The following is a 20,622-nucleotide window of genomic DNA, read 5'->3' as shown; positions in this document are numbered from 1 at the left end:
GAGGCGGAAGGGTCTCCACAGCCCTTTTGGAAAACACGTCCGCATAGGACCAATATTGCTTGGGGAGAGAGGAGAGATCTGCGGGTACCTCTGTAGTAGCAACCTGAATGCATTCCCTCTGACATCTACCCCCACAAGATTCACTCCATCCCAAAATCCTGCCTGTGGACCACTCAATATGAGGAGAGTGGTACCATAGCCAAGGTATCCCTAACAGGACCTCATCCATTCCCTCAGGAATGACGAGCAGATATATTATCTCCTGATGAGATGGCGACATGGATAGAGTAAATGGGATGGTCTGGTGTGTAATCTGTGAGGGCAGTGTCGACCCATTCACCACTCGTACGGTCACTGTTTGGGCGAGCATCACCAGAGGTATTGCGTGTCGTTGAGCGAAGGCAGAAGACATAAAATTGCCCTCTGCCCTGGAATCCACGCAAAACTCTAGTGATTGAGTGGATGAGCTAATTGTATTTGTCCCCTTAAAGGACAATTTGGAGGCAAACGTCGCCGTGTCTAGTGAACCTCCACCTACTACCACTAGATGCTGACATTTCCCCAACTGCTGGGGACATCTGGTGGCAAGATGTCCTGACTGCCGGCAAACATGACAGACCCTAAATGCATGAGCGGTCAGGGACTTAGATCCCACTCGTGAAACCTCCATGGCCTCATGTGACTCGGGCGCCTGGACCGGAGATCTTAAAGGTTTGGCGAAGGTGGGAGCCAGCCGAAACCTCTGCCTACACTGGGCTCGCTCTAACCTCCGCTTGTTAAAATTGAATTCAATATGAGTAGATACAGCTATTAGCTCCTCCAGTGTGGCGGGAATCTCCCTAGTGGCCAGAGCATCCTTAACATGGTCAGCCAGCCCCCTGCAAAATATAGGGATGAGGGCTTTATTCGACCACTCCAGATCAGATGCTAAGGTGCGGAAGTGGATGGCAAAATGGCTGACCAAGGACGAGCCCTGAGTCAATGCCAACAGTTGGAGCGCCGTATCATGGGTGACTCGAGGTCCTAAAAAGACCTGTTTCAGAATGCTCAGGAACAGCAGACCACTCTGCACCACATGATTGCCACGCTCCCACAGCGGCATAGCCCACTCCAAAGCCCTCTCCGACAGGAGAGACATAATGAATCCCACCTTTGCCCACTGTGTAGGGAAACGTGCAGCCAGGAGCTTGTGGTGAATAGAGCATTGGCTCACGAAACCCCTACAAGATTTGCCATCACCAGAAAATTTTTCTGGCAGCGGGAGGCGAGATAGGGTCGGAACAGGGGTGGCAGTGGACAAAGTTGCTGCAGCCATGCTAGCAGCCTGAACAGCTACTGCGGTAACATCCACAGTTGAGGTTGTGCGCTCAAGAGCCGCCAACCTGCCCTCCAGCTGCTGGATGTACCACAAAGATTGTTGTTTGTCCGCAATTGCTAGCCAGATTCTGCCACTAGTATTATGTTAGGGCTAGCGGAACGCACCGAGCAAATATAGATGTTATTATTGGTGCGTTCACAGCCTTGGGTCCACCGTGCTGGAGGAACCTGCTGCTAGCAAATGACGGCACTATATGGCGGTATAAGCGAACTCTGTTACTTCACAGAGTTGCACAGAAAGAAAACGCTGTGCCCTGTTAATGTTACAGGGGAACGCAGGTAACTGCTGAGCTGATGGCAGTCAGTGGTCACGCACTCAGAGAAGCACACAAAACACAAATCTCCGGTGGAACGAGAATTCTAGAGGCTATGAGCCAACCCTGAATACATTCAAACAAAACTCCTCACTGGAGATGCCGGTATTCTAGGGGCTTATTTCAGCCAAACCCTGTCCACATACAGCCATGACCACAATAGCAAAGCTCATACACATGTTTATACTAGCGCATGGCCATGAGGCCATGCGACCCTTTTATAGCTGCAGCAACTTCAGAACCTTCCTAGAGGACCAATGGGAGCTGCCACAGTACCTGAGCAACTTCAGGACCTCCAATGAGAGGTCTTACCTTGGGCATGCTCAGAAGGGGAAAAGCAGGACTTAGTCCCAGAGACATCTGCTAGCCACTGACCAGTACTGGCTATAATGGCAGAACCTGGAAGAACAGCAGTAACCAGGTGCAGAGTATCTGCCTGAGCCAGATGATGGGACCGACGTCTCCACTGAGCAGGCTCCACTGCGGCTGGAGAAGGATGGGAGACCGCAGCGGAGATGGCTCGAGATTCCAGCTGTGCAGAGGCGGGAACTCGACACCTAATATATATATATATATATATATATATATATATACAGTACAGATCAAAAGTTTGGACACTTTCTCATTCAAAGATTTTTCTGTATTTTCATGACTATGAATATTGTACATTCACACTGAAGGCATCAAAACTATGAATTAACACATGTGGAATTATATACTTAACAAAAAAGTCTGAAAGAACTGAAATTATGTCTTATATTCTAGGTTCTTCAAAGTAGCCACCTTTTGCTTTGATGACTGCTTTGCACACTCTTGGCATTCTCTTGATGAGCTTCAAGAGGTAGTCACTGGGAATAGTTTTCACTTCACAGGTGTGCCTGTCAGGTTTAATAAGTGAGATTTCATGCCTTATAAATGGGGTTGGGACCATCAGTTGTGTTGTGCAGAAGTCTGTTGGATACACATCTGATAATTCTACTGAATAGACTGTTAGAATTTGTATTATGGCAAGAAAAAAGCAGCTAAGTAAAGAAAAACGAGTGGCCATAATTACTTTAAGAAATGAAGGTCAGTCAGTCCAAAATATTGGGCAAACTTTGAAAGTGTCCCCAAGTGCAGTGGCAAAAACCATCAAGCACTAGAAAGAAACTGGCTTACATGAGGACCGCCCCAGGAAAGGAAGACCAAGAGTCAACTCTGCTTCTGAGGATAAGTTTATCCAAGTCACCAGCCTCAGAAATTGCAGGTTAACAGCAGCTCAGATTAGAGACCAGGTCAATGCCACACAGAGTTCTACCAGCAGACACACCTCTACAACAACTGCTAAGAGGAGACTTTGTGCAGCAGGCCTTCATGGTAAAATAGCTGCTAGGAAACCACTGCTAAGGACAGGCAACAAGCAGAAGACACTTGTTTGGGTTAAAGAACACAAGGAATGGACATTAGACCAAAGGAAATCTGTGCTTTGGTCTAATGAGTCCAAATTTGAGATCTTTGGTTCCAACGACCGTGTCTTTGTGCGACGCAGAAAAGGTGAACGGATGGACTCTACATGCCTGGTTCCCACCGTGAAGCATGGAGCAGGAGGTGTGATGGTGTGGGGGTGCTTTGCTGGTGAGACTGTTGGGGATTTATTCAAAATTAAAGGCATACTGAACCAGCATGGCTGCCACAGCATCTCGCAGTGGCATGATATTCCATCCGGTTTGCATTTAGTTGGACCATCATTTATTTTTCAACAGGACAATGACCCCAAGCACACCTCCAGGCTGTGTAAAAGCTATTTGACCAAGAAGGAGAGAGGTGCTATGCCAGATGACCTGGCCTCCAGTCACCAGACCTGAACCCAATCTAGATGCCTTGGGGTGAGCTGGACCGCAGAGTGAAGGCAAAAGGGCCAACAAGTGCTAAGCATCTCTGGGAACTCCTTCAAGATTGTTGGAAGACCATTCCTGCTGACTACCTCTTGAAGCTCATCAAGAGAATGCCCAGAGTGTGCAAAACAGTCATCAAAGCAAAAGGTGGCTACTTTGAAGAACCTAGAATATAAGACAAAATTTCAGTTGTTTCACACTTTTTTGTTAAGTATATAATTCCACCTGTGTTAATTCATAGTTTTGATGCCTTCAGTGTGAATGTACAATTTTCATAGTCATGAAAATACAGAAAAATCTTTAAATGAGAAGGTCTGTACTGTATATATTCACCTAACAAAGGAAATATGCCATCTTTAACTTTAGGCCTTATAGAGATCATTTCATATTCAACTTGCTTATCAGTTCACAGTAACAGTAATTTTGACCAGGGGTGCCCAAACTTTTACAAGCTACTGAATCTGCCGTATAACTTTCTAGTCTCCAATTGATTTCAACTTGCCTCTTTGCTTTCTATAGACATTTAATCTTGTTTGCTATCTCTCCTCTGTCTGTACATCACATTTCACCTTGTTTCTTATTGTTTCTTATAGCACATCAGCATTGCTAATTCAAGCTGTGCAGTGTGAGAAGTAAAAGAAAAGAAATCAGGAGCACAACCTCTTCCAGCACAGTACTTGTCTTCTGCCTTCGAGATATATGCAAATAGTACTGCCAAGAGAAACACAAGCAGCTGGGGGGTATAAAATTGGTTGCCTAAAAAGTGGTAGGATAGCATTTAACATGCCATATAACCATATGTATTTTTATTACATTTCCACCCAAATAACAGGTAAACTTTACTGTAATCTTTATCTTATTGGCTGGCAACTCACTGAGAGTGGCTTGTACAATTTTTGAATGATCAACCCTTTCACTCCTAGGTCAGAGTAGCATTAAGGTTCTCATGTACTTTAAATAACTTCCAGCCAAAATTTCATTCTGCGTACAGTTACCTCTCCCTATCATCAATACACATAAATGGTCAGAAGATGTATGTGTTTTCAACCAAGAGAGGTTAGATACAGTGGCGTAACTACAAAGTTATGGGCCCCGATGCGAACTTTCAAATGGGGCCCCCCATACCAAAATATATAGGTGAATTAGAAATGGCGACACACAAACGTCATCTGCGTTAGTAATACAAGCACCATTACAGAATTAGTCGTGGACTGGGTATGTGCATGGCTATAATATGTGTTATGTGGCTATGTGGGATCATTATGGGATGTCTGCAGCTAGCCAGACTCTGCTCCACTATGCATATGGCTATAATATTTGCTCTGTGGCTATGGGGGATCATTATGGGATGGCCGCACCCAGCCGGAAATCTGCATCCCATAAATTGGTGCATTGGTCCCACACCTCTAAGCTCCTGCCCGCAGAGTACATGACATGTGTGCTCCATACCTCACAACTTTTGAAGAAAAGAAAGACGGACAAAGTTTGCGGCGCGTGCAGGGGGTCGTGGCAATTTTAGGCCACGCCTCTGACCACACCCATTTCACAACTAGTCACACCCAAATCCACGTCCCAAGCACACCCATTTAGCACTGCTGATCACACTGTTCCATAAACAATAATTATAAACAAAAAAATATGGACACACATGATGCTCCATACTGTATAATGGCCCCACATGGTGCTCCATACTGTATAATGGCCACACATGATGCTCCATACTGTATAATGGCCACACAGTGCTCCATACTGTACAATGGCTACACATGGTGCTCCATACTGTATAATGGCCACACATGATGCTACATACTGTATAATGGCCACACAGTGCTCCATACTGTACAATGGCCCCACATGGTGCTCCATACTGTACAATGGCCACACATGATGCTCCATACTGTATAATGGCCACACAGTGCTCCACACTGTACAATGGCCACACATAGTGCTCCATACTGTACAATGGCCATACATGGTGCTCCATACTGTACAATGGCCACACATGGCGCTCCACACTGTACAATGGCCACACATAGTGCTCCATACTGTACAATGGCCACACATAGTGCGCCATACTGTACAATGGCCACACATGGTGCTCCATACTGTACAATGGCCACACATGATGCTCCATACTGTATAATGGCCACACAGTGCTCCACACTGTACAATGGCCACACATAGCGCTACATACTGTACAATGGCCACACATGATGCTCCATACTGTACAATGGGCACACATAGTGCTCCATACTGTACAATGGCCACACATAGTGCTCCATACTGTACAATGGCCACACATAGTGCTCTATACTGTACAATGGCCACACATGATGCTCCATACTGTACAATGGCCACACATGATATAGCCTACAGTATAATGGCCACACATAGTTACTCCTACACACATGGCTCCACTCCGTACACCTCGTACACACACGGCTCCGCTCACCTCGTACACACACGGCTCCTCTCCGTACACCTCGTACACACACGGCTCCGCTCCGTACACCTTGCACACACGGCTCCGCTCCGTACACCTCGTACACACCCGGCTCCGCTCCGTACAACTCGTACACACACGGCTCCGCTCCGCACACCTCGTACACACATGGCTCTGCTCCATACACCTCGTACACACCAGGCTCCGCTCCGTACACCTCGTACACACCCGGCTCCGCTCCGTACACCTCATACACACACGGCTCCGCTCCGTACACCTCATACACACGGCTCCGCTCCATATACCTCGTACACACACGGCTCCGCTCCATACACCTCGTACACACCCGGCTCCGCTCCGTACACCTCATACACACGGCTCCGCTCCATATACCTCATACACACACGGCTCCGCTCCGTATACCTCATACACACACGGCTCCGCTCCGTAAACCTCATACACACACAGCTCCGCTCCGTACACCTCATACACACACGGCTCTGCTCTGTACACCTCATACACACACTGCTCTGCTACATCCACACAAACCCCACCTGACCTCACACAAAAGCTTACCCTCCTCCAGCAGGATGACAACCAGCACTGCACTACTGTCCTGCACTACACGGAAGCCTTTGATCATGTGACTCCGACTCCTCCCCTCCTGTGACCTCATCACAGGTCCTGTGCGCACAGAGCAGCTGCAGCCATAGTTGTGGTGTACGGCTCTCTGCGGTGGAGGGGCTCTGCTGCGGGACAAGTGCAGTCCCACCCGTGATCGCGCATGCACTGAGAGAGTGCACGCGCACCAGGGCCTGTAAAGAAGATTTATTTAAAGGATCTTCAGCCCATTTTGTAGCTCAGAGTTCTTAGGGGCCCGCCCAGTCTGCTGGACTGGGCGGGCCCCTAAGCACTGCGGCCCTGTCGCAATTGCAACCCCTGCAAACGCGGTAGTTACGCCCCTGGTTAGATAGCCACTGACAGACACATGTTGTGGTGGCTGATCTTGTGGGAACATATTGTCATGCAGCTGCAATGCAGGTCTGTGCAAGCTCCACCAGATGGCAATAGAGTGAAGGTAAGACTGCACACTCCCAGGGCAGACCTGCAATGCAGCTGCAGGGCTACCACAAGGTGGCAGCAGAATCGTCAAACTAGCCAAGTCAGCAACAAGCGGTCAAACATAGCACCAGAGGGCTATGCAAACACATGGTCAGAAGCAAGCCAAAAGGTAAGAACCAGATGGGAGCGCGATACCAGAGGAAAAGCCGAAGGGGTAGTCAGAAACAAGCCAGGAGGTCAGAAAACTGAAGCAAGCTAAGTAATACCAAAATGGAGGATGGAAAAAGAGGTCAGGGAGCAAGTCGGGATATACACCCAACGGGCACACATACAGAGAAACATGATTACTAACAGAGTAACCTAGGTCAGCTGCTCAGGCTGAGAGACTGGGAACTATCACCGACACCGGACCTCGGTCATAAGGCAACTAAATAGCCGCCCTCACCCCAGAGAGAGGCAGATAGAATTAACTCCTGTCTGACCAGGACAGGATAAAGACAAAACAAAGTTTGACAACTTTGTCACTGTGCACCCTCGACTATACCTGCCATCCTACTATAATGTCCTCACCCCGTGGTATGGGAAAATAAAGGACTTTTATCGCAACACTACTTGGTGAGTGCCACATTTTCATTTTTTTCTCCGCATATGATATATACTTCATGACTAGTGTTGAGCATTCCGATACCGCAAGTATCGGGTATCGGCCGATATTTGCTGTATCGGAATTCCGATACCGAGATCCGATACTTTTGTGATATCGGGAATCGGTATCGGGATCGATATTAATGTGTAAAATAAAGAATAAAAATAAAAAATATTGATATACTCACCTGTCCGACGCAGCCTGGACCTTAGCGATGTAAGCCGCTCACGCGACCAATCACAGGCCGCAACGTCATCTAAGGTCTTTCAAGTGCTCATTCTTAGGAACGGAAGCTGCCAGTTACAGCGGTAAGGTCCAGGCTGCGTCGGAGAGGTGAGTTTATCAATATTTTTTCTTTTTATTCTTTATTTTACACATTAATATGGATCCCAGGGCCTGAAGGAGAGTTTCCTCTTATTCAGACCCTGGGAACCATACAGGATACCTTCCGATACTTGGTGTCCCATTGACTTGTATTGGTATCGGGTATCGGTATCGGCGATATCCGATACTTTTCGGGTATCGGCCGATACTATCCGATACCGATACTTTCAAGTATCGGACGGTATCGCTCAACACTATTCATGACACATTTTTGTTGAGCACCACGTTTAAAGAGTGTGAATCACCACCAACTGGCGGCAAAATAGACGACTTATACAAGATATATTAATTGCCATTTAAACCTAGTGCCATTCTACCTCGTCCCTCTTTTAAAGTAACATAAATGGTTTGGACGTTGAAATTCAACTGGTGATTCTTCTTTTCCCAAGCATTATATGAACAAGAGTTGGAGTAAGATGTAGAGAGTTCCTTAAGATTAGGGATGAGCGTACCCATGAAAGTTCAAACTCTGCTACCCGACCCAAACTTTATTCTAAAGTTCAGTTCAGATTCAATGGACTTCCCCTGGAACTATGGAATGCCGAACATTGCACTGGACTTCTGCGAATAGTCTGTATTTGGCATTCATCACCGGACACTTATTGTCTGATGCAAACTCTGAACTTTCAAGAAGCCGTATATACTCTAGTATAAGCCGAGATTTTCAGCCCTTTTTTTAGGTTGAAAGTGCCCGGTTTATACTCTAGTCACCCCTACCGGTCTGTCTCGCATCTCCCCCGGGCCGTCTCTCTTCCCCGGGGGTGTTTCTTACCTCCTCCTTCAGAGCAGCAGCAGCCAAGCAGTGTGATCCTGGCATGTATTGAGTCCCAGAGATAGCGGTGTGCCGGTTACATATGGAGCAAGTGGTAACCGTACAGCAGGTGAATGTTGCGGGTGGCCTTTATTTTCAGTGCCGCACGCTTCACTTCCGGTGATGTTACGAATATTCATAAGCCATAATGAGCAGGACCGGAATTGAAGTGTGCGCAGTGAAAATACAAGCCACCCACTACCTCCACCTGCCGTACGGCTACCGCTTGCCTCCACGACTGATACTGCTGCTCTCTAAGTTACCGGCACGCTGCTACCTCCAGGACTCCATATATTACAGGATGGTGCTGCTCCGCCACCACCGCTGCTGTGAAGTGGGTAAGAAACACCCCCATGGGAGACTCGTGGACTGACAGTGAGAGGGGAGACTTGCAGGGAGAGGGGAGACTCCCAGACCCAGTAGCTGCTGCATCTCCCCCCTCAACGTATACTTGAGTCAATAAGTTTTCTCGGTTTTTTAAGTAAAATTAGGTACCTCGGCTTATACTCTGGTCGGCTTATACTCGAGTATATATGGTAATTTACACTCATTTCTAATTAAGATGTCTCTTAATTAAGATGTATGTCTCTTAAAATCAACTGGGCTAAGTTGACCAGAACTGGCATAAAAATGACAATAGTTTCAAATATTGCTGCGAATCACAAGTAGCAAAAAAATTTCGCAACATTTCAATCAGTTTTACACCAGAATTCTGAAGAAAGCAGTTTGATGAATTGGCTCCATAATCAGTACTTTTTGATGCATTTATTCGGTGGATGGGCTGTGTTTACCTTGATCCTTTGGGTGCAACACAGAGGCCAAATAAATAAGGGTCAGGCTATTCCAGATTTACTCCTACTCCAAAAATAATAAAGAATTCATGTACAATTAATTGGGGATTCTTAAATATTAAGCAACCCCAAATTAAATAAGTACTAGCTGATTCAGAAGTCCATGGTGTTGCGGACAGAATAGTGTCTACACAATCTATAAACGGTCATACCTCAAGATTGAAGTCATTACTTGTGTAACGCCCATTTAATTCTGAACACCTGACTTTAAATTTTCGACCAAAGATAGAAGCAGAATCCCAATGACGATAGCGAACTTGACGTAAAACCTCTTCATAGCTTTTCATTGTGTCTATACCTGAAATATTTAGCACAAGTTGATTGAAGGGTCACAGCATAGTGAAAAATAGAAATAATGTAACATGCAAACATTTATTATTATAGTTACAAGAAATACAGGGTATCTGATCTATGGATTATAAGAAGACATCTGAGCACTTCCGCCTGGATCTCCATGTTCCAACACTATGTAACATATGATAAAACATTAATGGCTACCACTTGTTACAGAAACATTTTATATGTTATAGAAGTTTGTTTCCTTGTGAAGAAAAGACAAAAGGCATATTATCATCCATACATACCATAGATGGAATAGCCTTTAGTTGAGTTGGTGGCATTGAGATGTTTTCCTTGCAAGGCACTGAGATCTAACTCCAAACATTCCTGTTTAGTGTTCAGTTCCTCACCAGTGATCAAGATATCACAGAAATCCAAATGATGTAAAGTTTCTGTCATTACCACTGCACCTTAAGATAAAAATACAGCACAGTACTGGTTAGTTGCAAAAGAAAATATCAAAAACACTAATCTGGAATGTTATTTAGCAAGCAATGCATTTTTTTATAAAAAATAAAAATTCTGTGCAGATATTACATTGTACTTCTACAGAAGATCACTACTTTGACAAGACCAACTGTAATCTTTCTTTCAAGATTATTTCATTTCCAATGTACAATATGTTTGCTTTTTTTGCGAGGATCGCCACTTCCAATTGTCTTGAAAAGATTTTTCTGTGAATAGTTCAAATTAGGCTTCATGCACAGAGACACAGATCCTCTATGGCAGTACACAGATGCTGCATTGCTCCTTAGTAAGGAGATTAGAAGAAATTCTTCTAATGGAGAATGCAGCAGAGCATGTGGAGTTGGATGAGCATGCATAGTTTTTTTTCTTTCTGAGGTACATGGATCCTTGTGAAGAAGCAGGAACTCTATTAAGGTCATTTTATGGCTCCATACAAAATAAGTCTTGATATTGCTGAAAGATAGAAACTTTAATAAAATAACCAAGGTAACTGCTAAACAACTTTGTAACCTTACTTCTAGTGATGGAAAAGTTTGTATGGCTTTAATATGGATTGATACATGCAGTAAGAAGCCTTTAGGGGGATCCCATAATTTCCAAAAATGGTATTTACCTGCAGATGTAGGCATTTAAATCTTATTTAGCCAGATTATTGGAGCAGTGGATACAAGCACGACATGAAGTTATAATCTCTCTGCAGTCACACTCTTCCAATTAATGGGGTCATGAAGGAAATGGTAACCGACACCTCTCACAGCACAGTAAGTGTGCTATAATCACTATACTCACACTAATGCTGCAAAGCAGACTGTCAATTAAATTGCCACTGACTTATTAGAGACTGTAATTGCTCCCTGCACCACCCCAATAATTGGAATTGTGCAGCCTCACATAGAATAAAATAATAGAACAGACCCTTCAAGTAAATTGGCAAAAGCCTACAAAATAACAGGTGTGTATAGGCCGAGTGTCAAGAATAAGCACTTTCAGATAAAAAAAAACTCATGATAAAAAAAAATAGATAAAGGAAAATGTCACTTGTGTGTGTTAGGTGTCGAGTTCCCGCCTCAGCACAGGGGTAATCTCGAGCCATCTCCACTGCGGTCTCTCATCCTTCTCCAGCCGCAGTGGAGCCTGCTCAGCGGAGACGTCGGTCCCAGTATCAAATCTGTTATGTGCATGCGCCAGTGTGGTCACATTTATGTGTGTTCAGGAACTCGGCTGAAATAAGCCCCTAGAATGCCGGCACCTCTGGCGAGACTGTGTGCGTGGATTTAGGGCCCCGGCCCCTAGAATACCGGCTCCTCCGGTGAGGAGATTGTATGTTTGCGTGACCACAGACTGCCTTCAGCTCGGCAGTTAGCTGTGAACTCCTGTGGGGTTAACAGGGCACAGCATGTTGTTTCCGTGCGACTCTGTGAAGTAACAGAGTTCGCTTAAACCGCCATATAGTGCCGTCATTTGCTAGCAGCAGGTTCCTCCTGCACGGTGGACCCCGGGCTGCGAACGTACCAATAATAACATCTATATTTACTCGGTGCGTTCCGCTAGCCCTAACATAATACTAGCGCCAGGGTCTGGCTAGCAATGGCGGACAAACAGCAATCTTTGCGGTACATCCAGCAGCTGGAGGGTAGGTTGGCGGCTCTCAAGTGCACAACCTCAGCTGTGGATGTTACCGCAGTAGCTGTTCAGGCTGCTAGCGTGGCTGCAGCAGCTTTGTCCACTGCCACTCCTGTTCCGACCCTATCTCGCCTCCCGCTGCCAGAAAAATTCTCTGGTAATGGCAAATCATGTAGGGGTTTCGTGAGCCAGTGCTCTATACACCTCGAGCTCCTGGCTGCACGTTTCCCTACAGAGCGGGCAAAGGTGGCATTCATTATGTCTCTCCTGTCAGACAGGGCATTGGAGTGGGCTACGCCGCTGTGGGAGCATGGCGATCATGTGGTGCAGAGTGCTCCGCTGTTTCTGAGCACTCTGAAACAGGTCTTTTTAGGACCTCGAGTCACCCATGATATGGCGCTCCAACTGTTGGCATTGACTCAGGGCTCGTCCTTGGTCAGCCATTTTGCCATCCACTTCCGCTCCTTAGCATCTGAGCTGGAGTGGTCAGATAAAGCCCTCATCCCTATATTTTGCAGGGGGCTGACTGACCATGTTAAGGATGCTCTGGCCACTAGGGAAATTCCCGCCACACTGGAGGAGTTAATAGCTGTATCTACTCGTATTGACCTCCGTTTTAACGAGCGGAGGTTAGAGCGAGCCCAGTGTAGGCAGAGGTTTTGGCTGGCTCCCACCTTTGCCAAACCTTTTGAATCTCTGGTCCAGGCACCCGAGTCACATGAGGCCATGGATGTCCTCAGCAGTCGGGGAAACGTCAGCGTCTAGTGGTAGTAGGTGGAGGTTCACTAGACACTGCGACATTTGCCTCCAAATTGTCCTTTAAGGGGACAATTACCATTGGCCCATCCACTCATTCGGTAGAGCTTTGTGTGGATTCCGGGGCGGAGAGCAATTTTATGTCTTCTGCCTTCTCCCAGCGACATGCAATACCTCTGGTGATGCTCGACCAACCAGTGACCGTACGAGTGGTGAATGGGTTGACACTGCCCTCACAGATTACACACCAGACCATCCCATTTACTCTATCCATGTCGCCATCTCATCAGGAGATAATATCTCTGCTCGTCATTCCTGAGGGAATTGATGAGGTCCTCTTAGGGATACCTTGGCTACGGTACCACTCTCCTAATATTGAGTGGTCCACAGGCAGGATTTTGGGATGGAGTGAATCTTGTGGGGGTAGATGTCAGAGGGAATGCGTTCAGGTTGCTACTACAGAGGTACCCGCAGATCTCTCCTCTCTCCCCAAGCAATATTGGCCCTATGTGGATGTGTTCTCCAAAAGGGCTGCGGAGACTCTTCCACCTCACTGCCCCTATGACTGTCCTATTGACCTCTTGCCTGGTGCTGAGCCTCCCCGGGGTCGAGTCTACCCATTGTCTCTCCCAGAGATGGAGGCAATGTCTCAGTACATCCAGGAGAATCTGGCAAGGGGATTCATTAGGAAGTCTGTGTCACCTGCAGGGGCTGGTTTCTTCTTCGTGCAGAAGAAGAACAGAGAATTACGTCCATGCATAGATTACAGGGGTCTTAACGCCATCACCATTAAGAACAAGTACCCTCTGCCCCTGATATCTGAGCTTTTTGACAGGCTTCGGGGAGCAAGAGTGTTTACTAAACTAGATCTGCGGGGTGCTTACAACCTGATTCGCATCCGTGAGGGGGACGAATGGAAGACAGCTTTTAACACCAGGGATGGGCACTATGAATATCTGGTGATGCCCTTTGGGCTTTGTAATGCCCCTGACATTTTCCAAGACTTTGTAAACAATATCTTCCGGGATATGCTCTCCACCTCGGTTGTAGTCTACCTGGATGATATTCTCATCTACTCTCCAGAAATAGATTCCCACTGGAGAGATGTGTGCAAAGTCTTCAACCTCCTACGGGCAAATTCCCTCTATGCCAAGTTGGAGAAATGTGTGTTTGAGCAGGAGTCTTTGCTTTTCCTGGGCTATATCATCTCGGCCCAAGGATTGGCTATGGATCCTGCCAAGCTACAGGCTGTGATGGACTGGCAGGAATCCCATTCTCTCAAAGCGGTGCAGCGCTTTATGGGGTTCATTAATTAGTATCGCCAGTTCATTCCCCACTTCTCAACTTTGGTAGCTCCTTTGGTTGCCCTCACCAAAAAGGGAGCAAATCCCAAGTTGTGGTCAGAAGAGGTCTCCAAGGCCTTCCTCTCTATTAAGTCCCACTTTGCTAGTGCTCCCATTCTACATCGCCCCGATGTAGATAAACCTTTCATAATGGAGGTGGATGCCTCATCTGTCGGTGCTGGAGCAGTCTTATTCCAAAAGGATGCTCAAGGTCGGAAGCATCCTTGCTTCTTTTTCTCTAAGACCTTCACACCGGCGGAGAGGAATTATTCCATCAGGGACAGGGAGTTGCTAGCTATGAAGTTGGCCTTCTCGGAGTGGAGACATCTCTTGGAGGGGGCTCGTTTTCCCTTCCAAGTTTTCACCGGCCACAAGAACTTGGTCTATATTCAGACTGCCCAGCGGCTAAATTCTCGCCAGGCCAGATGGTCCCTGTTCTTCTCCCGGTTCCATTTCACCCTCCATTTTCTCTCCGGGGAGAAGAACATTTGTGCCGATGCTCTATCCTGCTCTGTAGTGTCATCAGCGGAGCAGGAGGAGGAGGAACCTCTGCTTATTGTCCCTTCTGAGAGTCTGAGGACCGTGGCTCCGGTTTCGCTAGAGCCTGTGCCCCGGGTAAGACTTTCGTGCCAGCAAATTTGCAACCGGAGGTTCTCTCTTGGGCTCACTTGTCCAGGGTGGGTGGACACTTTGGGACCAAAAGGACATCTGAGCTTCTGGTGAGGACGTACTGGTGGCCGAATGGCCCGTGACGTCGGAGACTATATTCGGGCGTGTGTCTCCTGTGCCAAAAATAAGTCTCCTCGACAACGGCTAGCTGGCTTACTTTATCCCATGCCGGTGGTAGACAGGCCCTGGGAGATGGTCGGGATGGACTTTGTGGTGGGCTTACCCAAGTCCCGTGGCTGCACCATTATTTGGGTGATCACCGACCATTTTTCCAAAATGGTGCATTTGGTGCCTCTTCCACGGCTACCTTCTTGCACAGGCTCTGGCAGCGTTGTTTATTAAACATGTCTTTCGCCTACACAGTATGCTGGACAAAATTGTCAGTGACCGAGGTCCCCAGTTTGCATCTCGGTTCTGGAGAGAGCTTTGTCGTCTACTCAGCATTGAGTTGAAACTCTCTTCAGCATATCATCCCGAGACGAATGGGTTGGTAGAGAGGGCCAACCAGACTCTGGTCACATATCTGCGACATTTTGTTTCTGCTAGGCAGGATGACAGGGCATCCTTGCTACCATGGGCGGAGTTTGAACTTAACAATGCCGTAGCCGACTCCACTGGTCAGACTCCATTCCTCCTTAATTACGGTCAGCATCCGTGGGTTCCTGTGCCTATGCCCGTGTCTTCTGCTGACTCCAGGGTGGCAGACTGGGCTGTGGAAGCACAGGACATTTGGGACCGCACTCAGGATGCCATCCGGGCCTCCAAGGAGAGAATGAGGTCCTCCGCCAATGCACATCGGCGCCCCGCTCCAATCTTTGCTCCTGGCGACTTAGTGTGGCTCTCCGCCCGTAAAATCAGTCTGCAAGTTGAGTCCACTAAGTTTGCACCTTGCTACTTGGGTCCCTTCAAGGTCCACGAACAGGTTAACCCTGTGGTCTACCATCTGGCCCTTCCTCTACGCCTGGGTATCACCGACACCTTTCATATGTCCCTCTTAAAGCCCGTATACATGTCCCAATTTTCTGAGTCATCTGCCGGGACATCAGGTTCATCTTCGGATGATTACGAGGTGAACGCTATCTTGGGGTGCAAGTTGGTACATGGCAAAACATTTTATTTGGTGGATTGGAGGGGTTATGGCCCAGAGGACAGGTCCTGGGAGCCTGCTGAGCATATTCGAGCTCCGCAGCTCATTCCTGCATTCGAACGTAGCGAGGTCCAAGGAGGGGGGCCCTAGGAGGGGGATAATGTTAGGTGTCGAGTTCCCACCTCTGCACAGGGGGAATCTCGAGCCACCTCCACTGCGGTCTCCCATCCTTCTTCAGCCGCAGTGGAGCCTGCTCAGCGGAGACATCGGTCCCAGCGACTGACTCAGGCAGATACCCTGTGCCTGGTTACTGCTGTTCTTCCAGGTTCTGCCATTAAGACCGGTGCTGGGCAGCGGCAAGCAGACGCTTTTGGGACTAAGCCCTGCTTTTCACCTTCTGAGCATGCCCAGGGTGAGATCTATTATTGGAGGTCGAGGGTCACATGCTTTGATACTGCAGCAAAACCCATTGGTCCTCCAGGAAGGTCCTGAAGGTGCTCAGGCTCTGTGGTAGCCTGTCATTGGACCTTCTTGGAAGGTCATGTACGTGCTGCAGCTATAAAGGTTCGCATGGCCGCACGGCCATGCGCTAGTATCAAATCTGTTATGTGCATGCGCCAGTGTGGTCACATTTATGTGTGTTCAGGGACTCGGCTGAAGTAAGCCCCTAGAATACTGGCTCCTCCGGTGAGGAGATTGTATGTTTGCATGACCACAGACTGCCTTCAGCTCGGCAGTTAGCTGTGAACTCCTGTGGGGTTAACAGGGCACAGCGTCTTATTTCCGTGCGACTCTGTGAAGTAACAAAGTTCACTTAAACTGCCATATAGTGCCGTCATTTGCTAACAGCAGGTTCCTCCTGCATGGTGGACCCGGGGCTGCGAACGCACCAATAATATCATCTATATTTACTCGGTGCATTCCGCTAGCCCTAACAGTGTGTCACATCCTCCTGGGAGTTTTGGGGTAGAAGATTACCACTGTAATAATTATAGGGGATAACTCAGGAGACTCTTTGCGTGAAACAAGACAACTACAGGACACAGTTTTATAAGTGGTAAAGTCTATATTATAACAGTGAATGATTCAAACAGGTGCAGAGAGAAACTCAAGTCCACAACACTTGGTGCAAATAACAAACGCAGCTTAGCAGTCTATAGGAAACTTCAGAGGAAAATGCAATCAAGCAGAAAGTCTATGAAGCACAGTTATTCTTGAGGATACTTGACATGAATAAGTCCTTGTCTTAGTCCAGGCACAGATAGATAAGCTTATAAGGCAGTTCAAATAATATCTTAGCTCAACCAGGGAGGCCTGGTTAACAGTCTCAGGTTATTGCAAGGCAGCAACAGCTTACAAGACCAGCAAATTCAGATGGAGGAAAACATGAACAGCAGATGAAGGAGGATTACTGGAAACTTGTGTATGCAGCAGTAACTCAGAGCAGAGTAGCAGGATCACCACACAGGTTCACAGGAGCAGGTGTATAGCCAGGGAGTAATCAGAGGTCAGGAGCTGGATGCAAGGCAGAATACTTTAGCACAGACTGAAGGCTGGGGTGGAGTTTTATAACAGGAGACACAGTGCACATGAGACCAAAGATGCCATCTTGAGAAAGGGCAGTAATGCACAAAAGGTAAAAAATGTTCAGAGTCCTGACAACCACCTATTGTGAATCACATATCTTCCATTTGCCTTGTGTGTTTGTGTCCCATATTAAGTGGATTTGGTTTCCTTTGGTGCTGAACAGGTTAGCAACCCTTTCTATGCTGGTCAGAAACTTGCAGCTCTATTTTCAGCTTCTTCTGATCTTGTCATTACCTCTCCCTATAAAACTTGGCCAGACCCTCTCAGTCTTGCCAGTAAAAGCTTTTCTTCCTAGATCCTTGGAGATGCTGGGGTGAATAAAAGCTTGTTGTTGCTTCTGGAGATTTGTCTTCCTGTGCTTAATGCTAAAGTGATGTGGCTGGAGTGGAGTTGTTGTGGTAATAGTCTTTAGTTTGCTGTAGTACGTGTGTGTTTATCTCCTGGTCCCTATTACTATTTGGTGAGTTTGCATGTTTGTTACTTTCTGCTATCCCAGTTTTGTCTTTGGGTCTTGTTTGCCTTATATTTCTGTTCTAGGCATCATGAGCTGTGGGAGGGGACAAATCAGGAGATAACAGGGGGACAGTAAAGTTGGAAATTTGGGCCTCTCTACCTTCAAGAGTACAAGCAGGACAGGAATAGTTAGGGTTCCAGTTCCAGGGAAATTAAAAGACCCTCTTCCTTACCAAAGACCGTCATACTGTGACAGAAAATGTCAACACAGGAAGCTATTGCACTACGTAAGCCCAGAGTGAAAAAGCTGACAGGCTGCACTTTGGCGATTAGCCACGTGGCATTTTCCTGACTTCTTGAATGTTTCTAGGTGCAATTTGGCACTCCTTTGACAAATAATCGGACTTGCCATAGATTGAATTAATTTCCATATGATTGGCCATCCTGTGTTATGATCCTTAGTGGCTGAGGATCACAAAATAGACTAGCTAAGTTACTGAACATAAAACAAGCTCTAGGGAGGTGGTAACTGGACTGACCGCAAAACCTGATCCTAACCAACACACTAAAGGTAGCCGGTGAACGTGCCTAAATTCCTGGACGTCTCGACGCAGCCTGAGAAACTACCCCTATAGAGAAAGTAACACCTCACTTGCCTCAGAGAAATGACCCCAAAGATATAGGAAGCCCCCAACAAATAATAACGGTGAAGTAAGGGGAAAATACAAAACGTAGAAATGAAAACAGATTCAGCAAATGAGGCCCACTAATACTAGATAGCAGAAGACAGACAGGGAGCTGTGCGGTCAGTAAAAAACCCTATACAAAATATCCACGCTGAGAATTCAAGAACCCCCACACCAACTAACGGTGTGAGGGGAGAAACTCAGCCCCCTAGAGCTACCAGCAAGCAAGGAAATCACATATTAGCAAGCTGGACAAGGACAAATAAATAATCAAGCAACATATTGAACACTGATGAGCAAAAAATAACCAAACAGAAACTTAGCTTCTCTTGGCGAGACTGATAACGAAGGAATTCAGGAGAGATCAAAATAGCACTGAATACATCGACAGCAGGCAACCACTGAAAGTCCAGGTGAGCTAAACAGGAAACCAGCTAACAGATAACGAGACAGCTGAACCAGCCTCAGACCTACAGAATGACACAAAGAGCCACCAGAGGGAGCCCAAAGACAGCACTCACACAGTACCACTTGTGACCACAAGAGGGAGCCCAAAAACAGAGTTCACAACAGTACCCCCCCCTTGAGGAGGGGTCACCGAACCCTCATCAAAACCCCCAGGGCGATCAGGATGAGCCACATGGAAGGCATGAACCAAATCGGCCGCATGAACATCAGGGGCGACAACCCAGGAATTATCCTCCTGACCATAGCCCTTCCACTTAACCAAATACTGAAGCCTCCATCTAGAAATATGAGAATCCAAGATCTTCTCCACCACGTACTCCAATTCGCCCTCAACCAGCACCGGGGCAGTGGGCTCAACAGAAGGAACCACAGGCACCACATACCTCCGCAACAAAGACCTATGGAACACGTTATGAATAGCAAACGACGGTGGAAGGTCCAAACGAAATGACACCGGGTTAAGGATTTCCAAAATCTTATAAGGACCGATGAAGCGAGGCTTGAATTTAGGAGAGGAGACCTTCATAGGAACATACCGAGAAGACAGCCATACCAAATCCCCAACACGAAGTCGGGGACCCACACCGCGACGGCGGTTGGCAAAGCGCTGAGCCTTCTCCTGTGACAACTTCAAATTGTCCACCACATGGTTCCAAATCTGCTGCAACCTATCCACCACAGAATCCACCCCAGGACAGTCAGAAGGCTCAACCTGACCCGAGGAAAAATGAGGATGAAAACCAGAATTGCAGAAAAAAGGCGAAACCAAAGTAGCAGAACTAGCCCGATTATTAAGGGCAAACTCGGCCAATGGCAAAAAAGTCACCCAATCATCCTGATCAGCAGAAACAAAACATCTTAAATAAGTTTCCAAGGTCTGATTACTTCGCTCGGTTTGGCCATTCGTCTGAGGATGGAAGGTGTTATGATCCTAGTGGCTGAGGATCACAAATCTAACCAGCTAAGTAGAAGAAAATACGACGAGCTCTGGGGATGTGGTAACTGGACTGACCGCAAACCTGATCCTAACCGCAACAATATAGGCAGCCGTGGAATGTTTCCTGAAATCCTAGACGTCTCTTCACGGCCTGAGAAACTGACTACCCCTTAAGAGAAAGTAAAGACCTCACTTGCCTCAGAGAAATAACCCCAGAGATATAGAAGCCCCCCACAAATAATAACGGTGAGTTAAGAGGAAAAGACAAACGCAGAGATGAAACAGGTTAAGCATATGAGGCCCGCTAACGCTAGATAGCAGAAAATAGCAAGGGATCTGTGTGGTCAGTAAAAAACCCTATGCAAAAATATCCAGGCAGAGAATGCGAGAACCCCCACACCAACTAACGATGTGGGGGGAGCAACTCAGCACCCCAGAGCACCA

At 47.1% G+C, this 20,622-nt stretch overlaps 1 protein-coding gene across 1 annotated transcript in view; it reads right to left on the bottom strand.

Annotated features, from left to right (window-relative positions):
- The window catches only part of CLSTN2 (calsyntenin 2), a 1,535,903-nt gene that overhangs the window by 30,525 nt on the left and 1,484,756 nt on the right, over nt 1–20,622 (bottom strand). Inside the window, exons 13-14 of the mRNA XM_077290847.1 lie at nt 10,347–10,511; nt 9,915–10,060 (exon numbers count right to left, since the gene is read on the bottom strand). Coding sequence (XP_077146962.1) covers nt 9,915–10,060; nt 10,347–10,511 — 311 coding nt within the window. The remainder of the gene's footprint in view (nt 1–9,914; nt 10,061–10,346; nt 10,512–20,622) is intronic.

Source organism: Ranitomeya variabilis, chromosome 2, assembly GCF_051348905.1.
Source record: "Ranitomeya variabilis isolate aRanVar5 chromosome 2, aRanVar5.hap1, whole genome shotgun sequence".
NCBI lineage: Eukaryota > Metazoa > Chordata > Amphibia > Anura > Dendrobatidae > Ranitomeya > Ranitomeya variabilis.
Note: the sequence above shows the minus strand (reverse complement) of the source record. Positions and strands in the feature narration are given on the sequence as shown.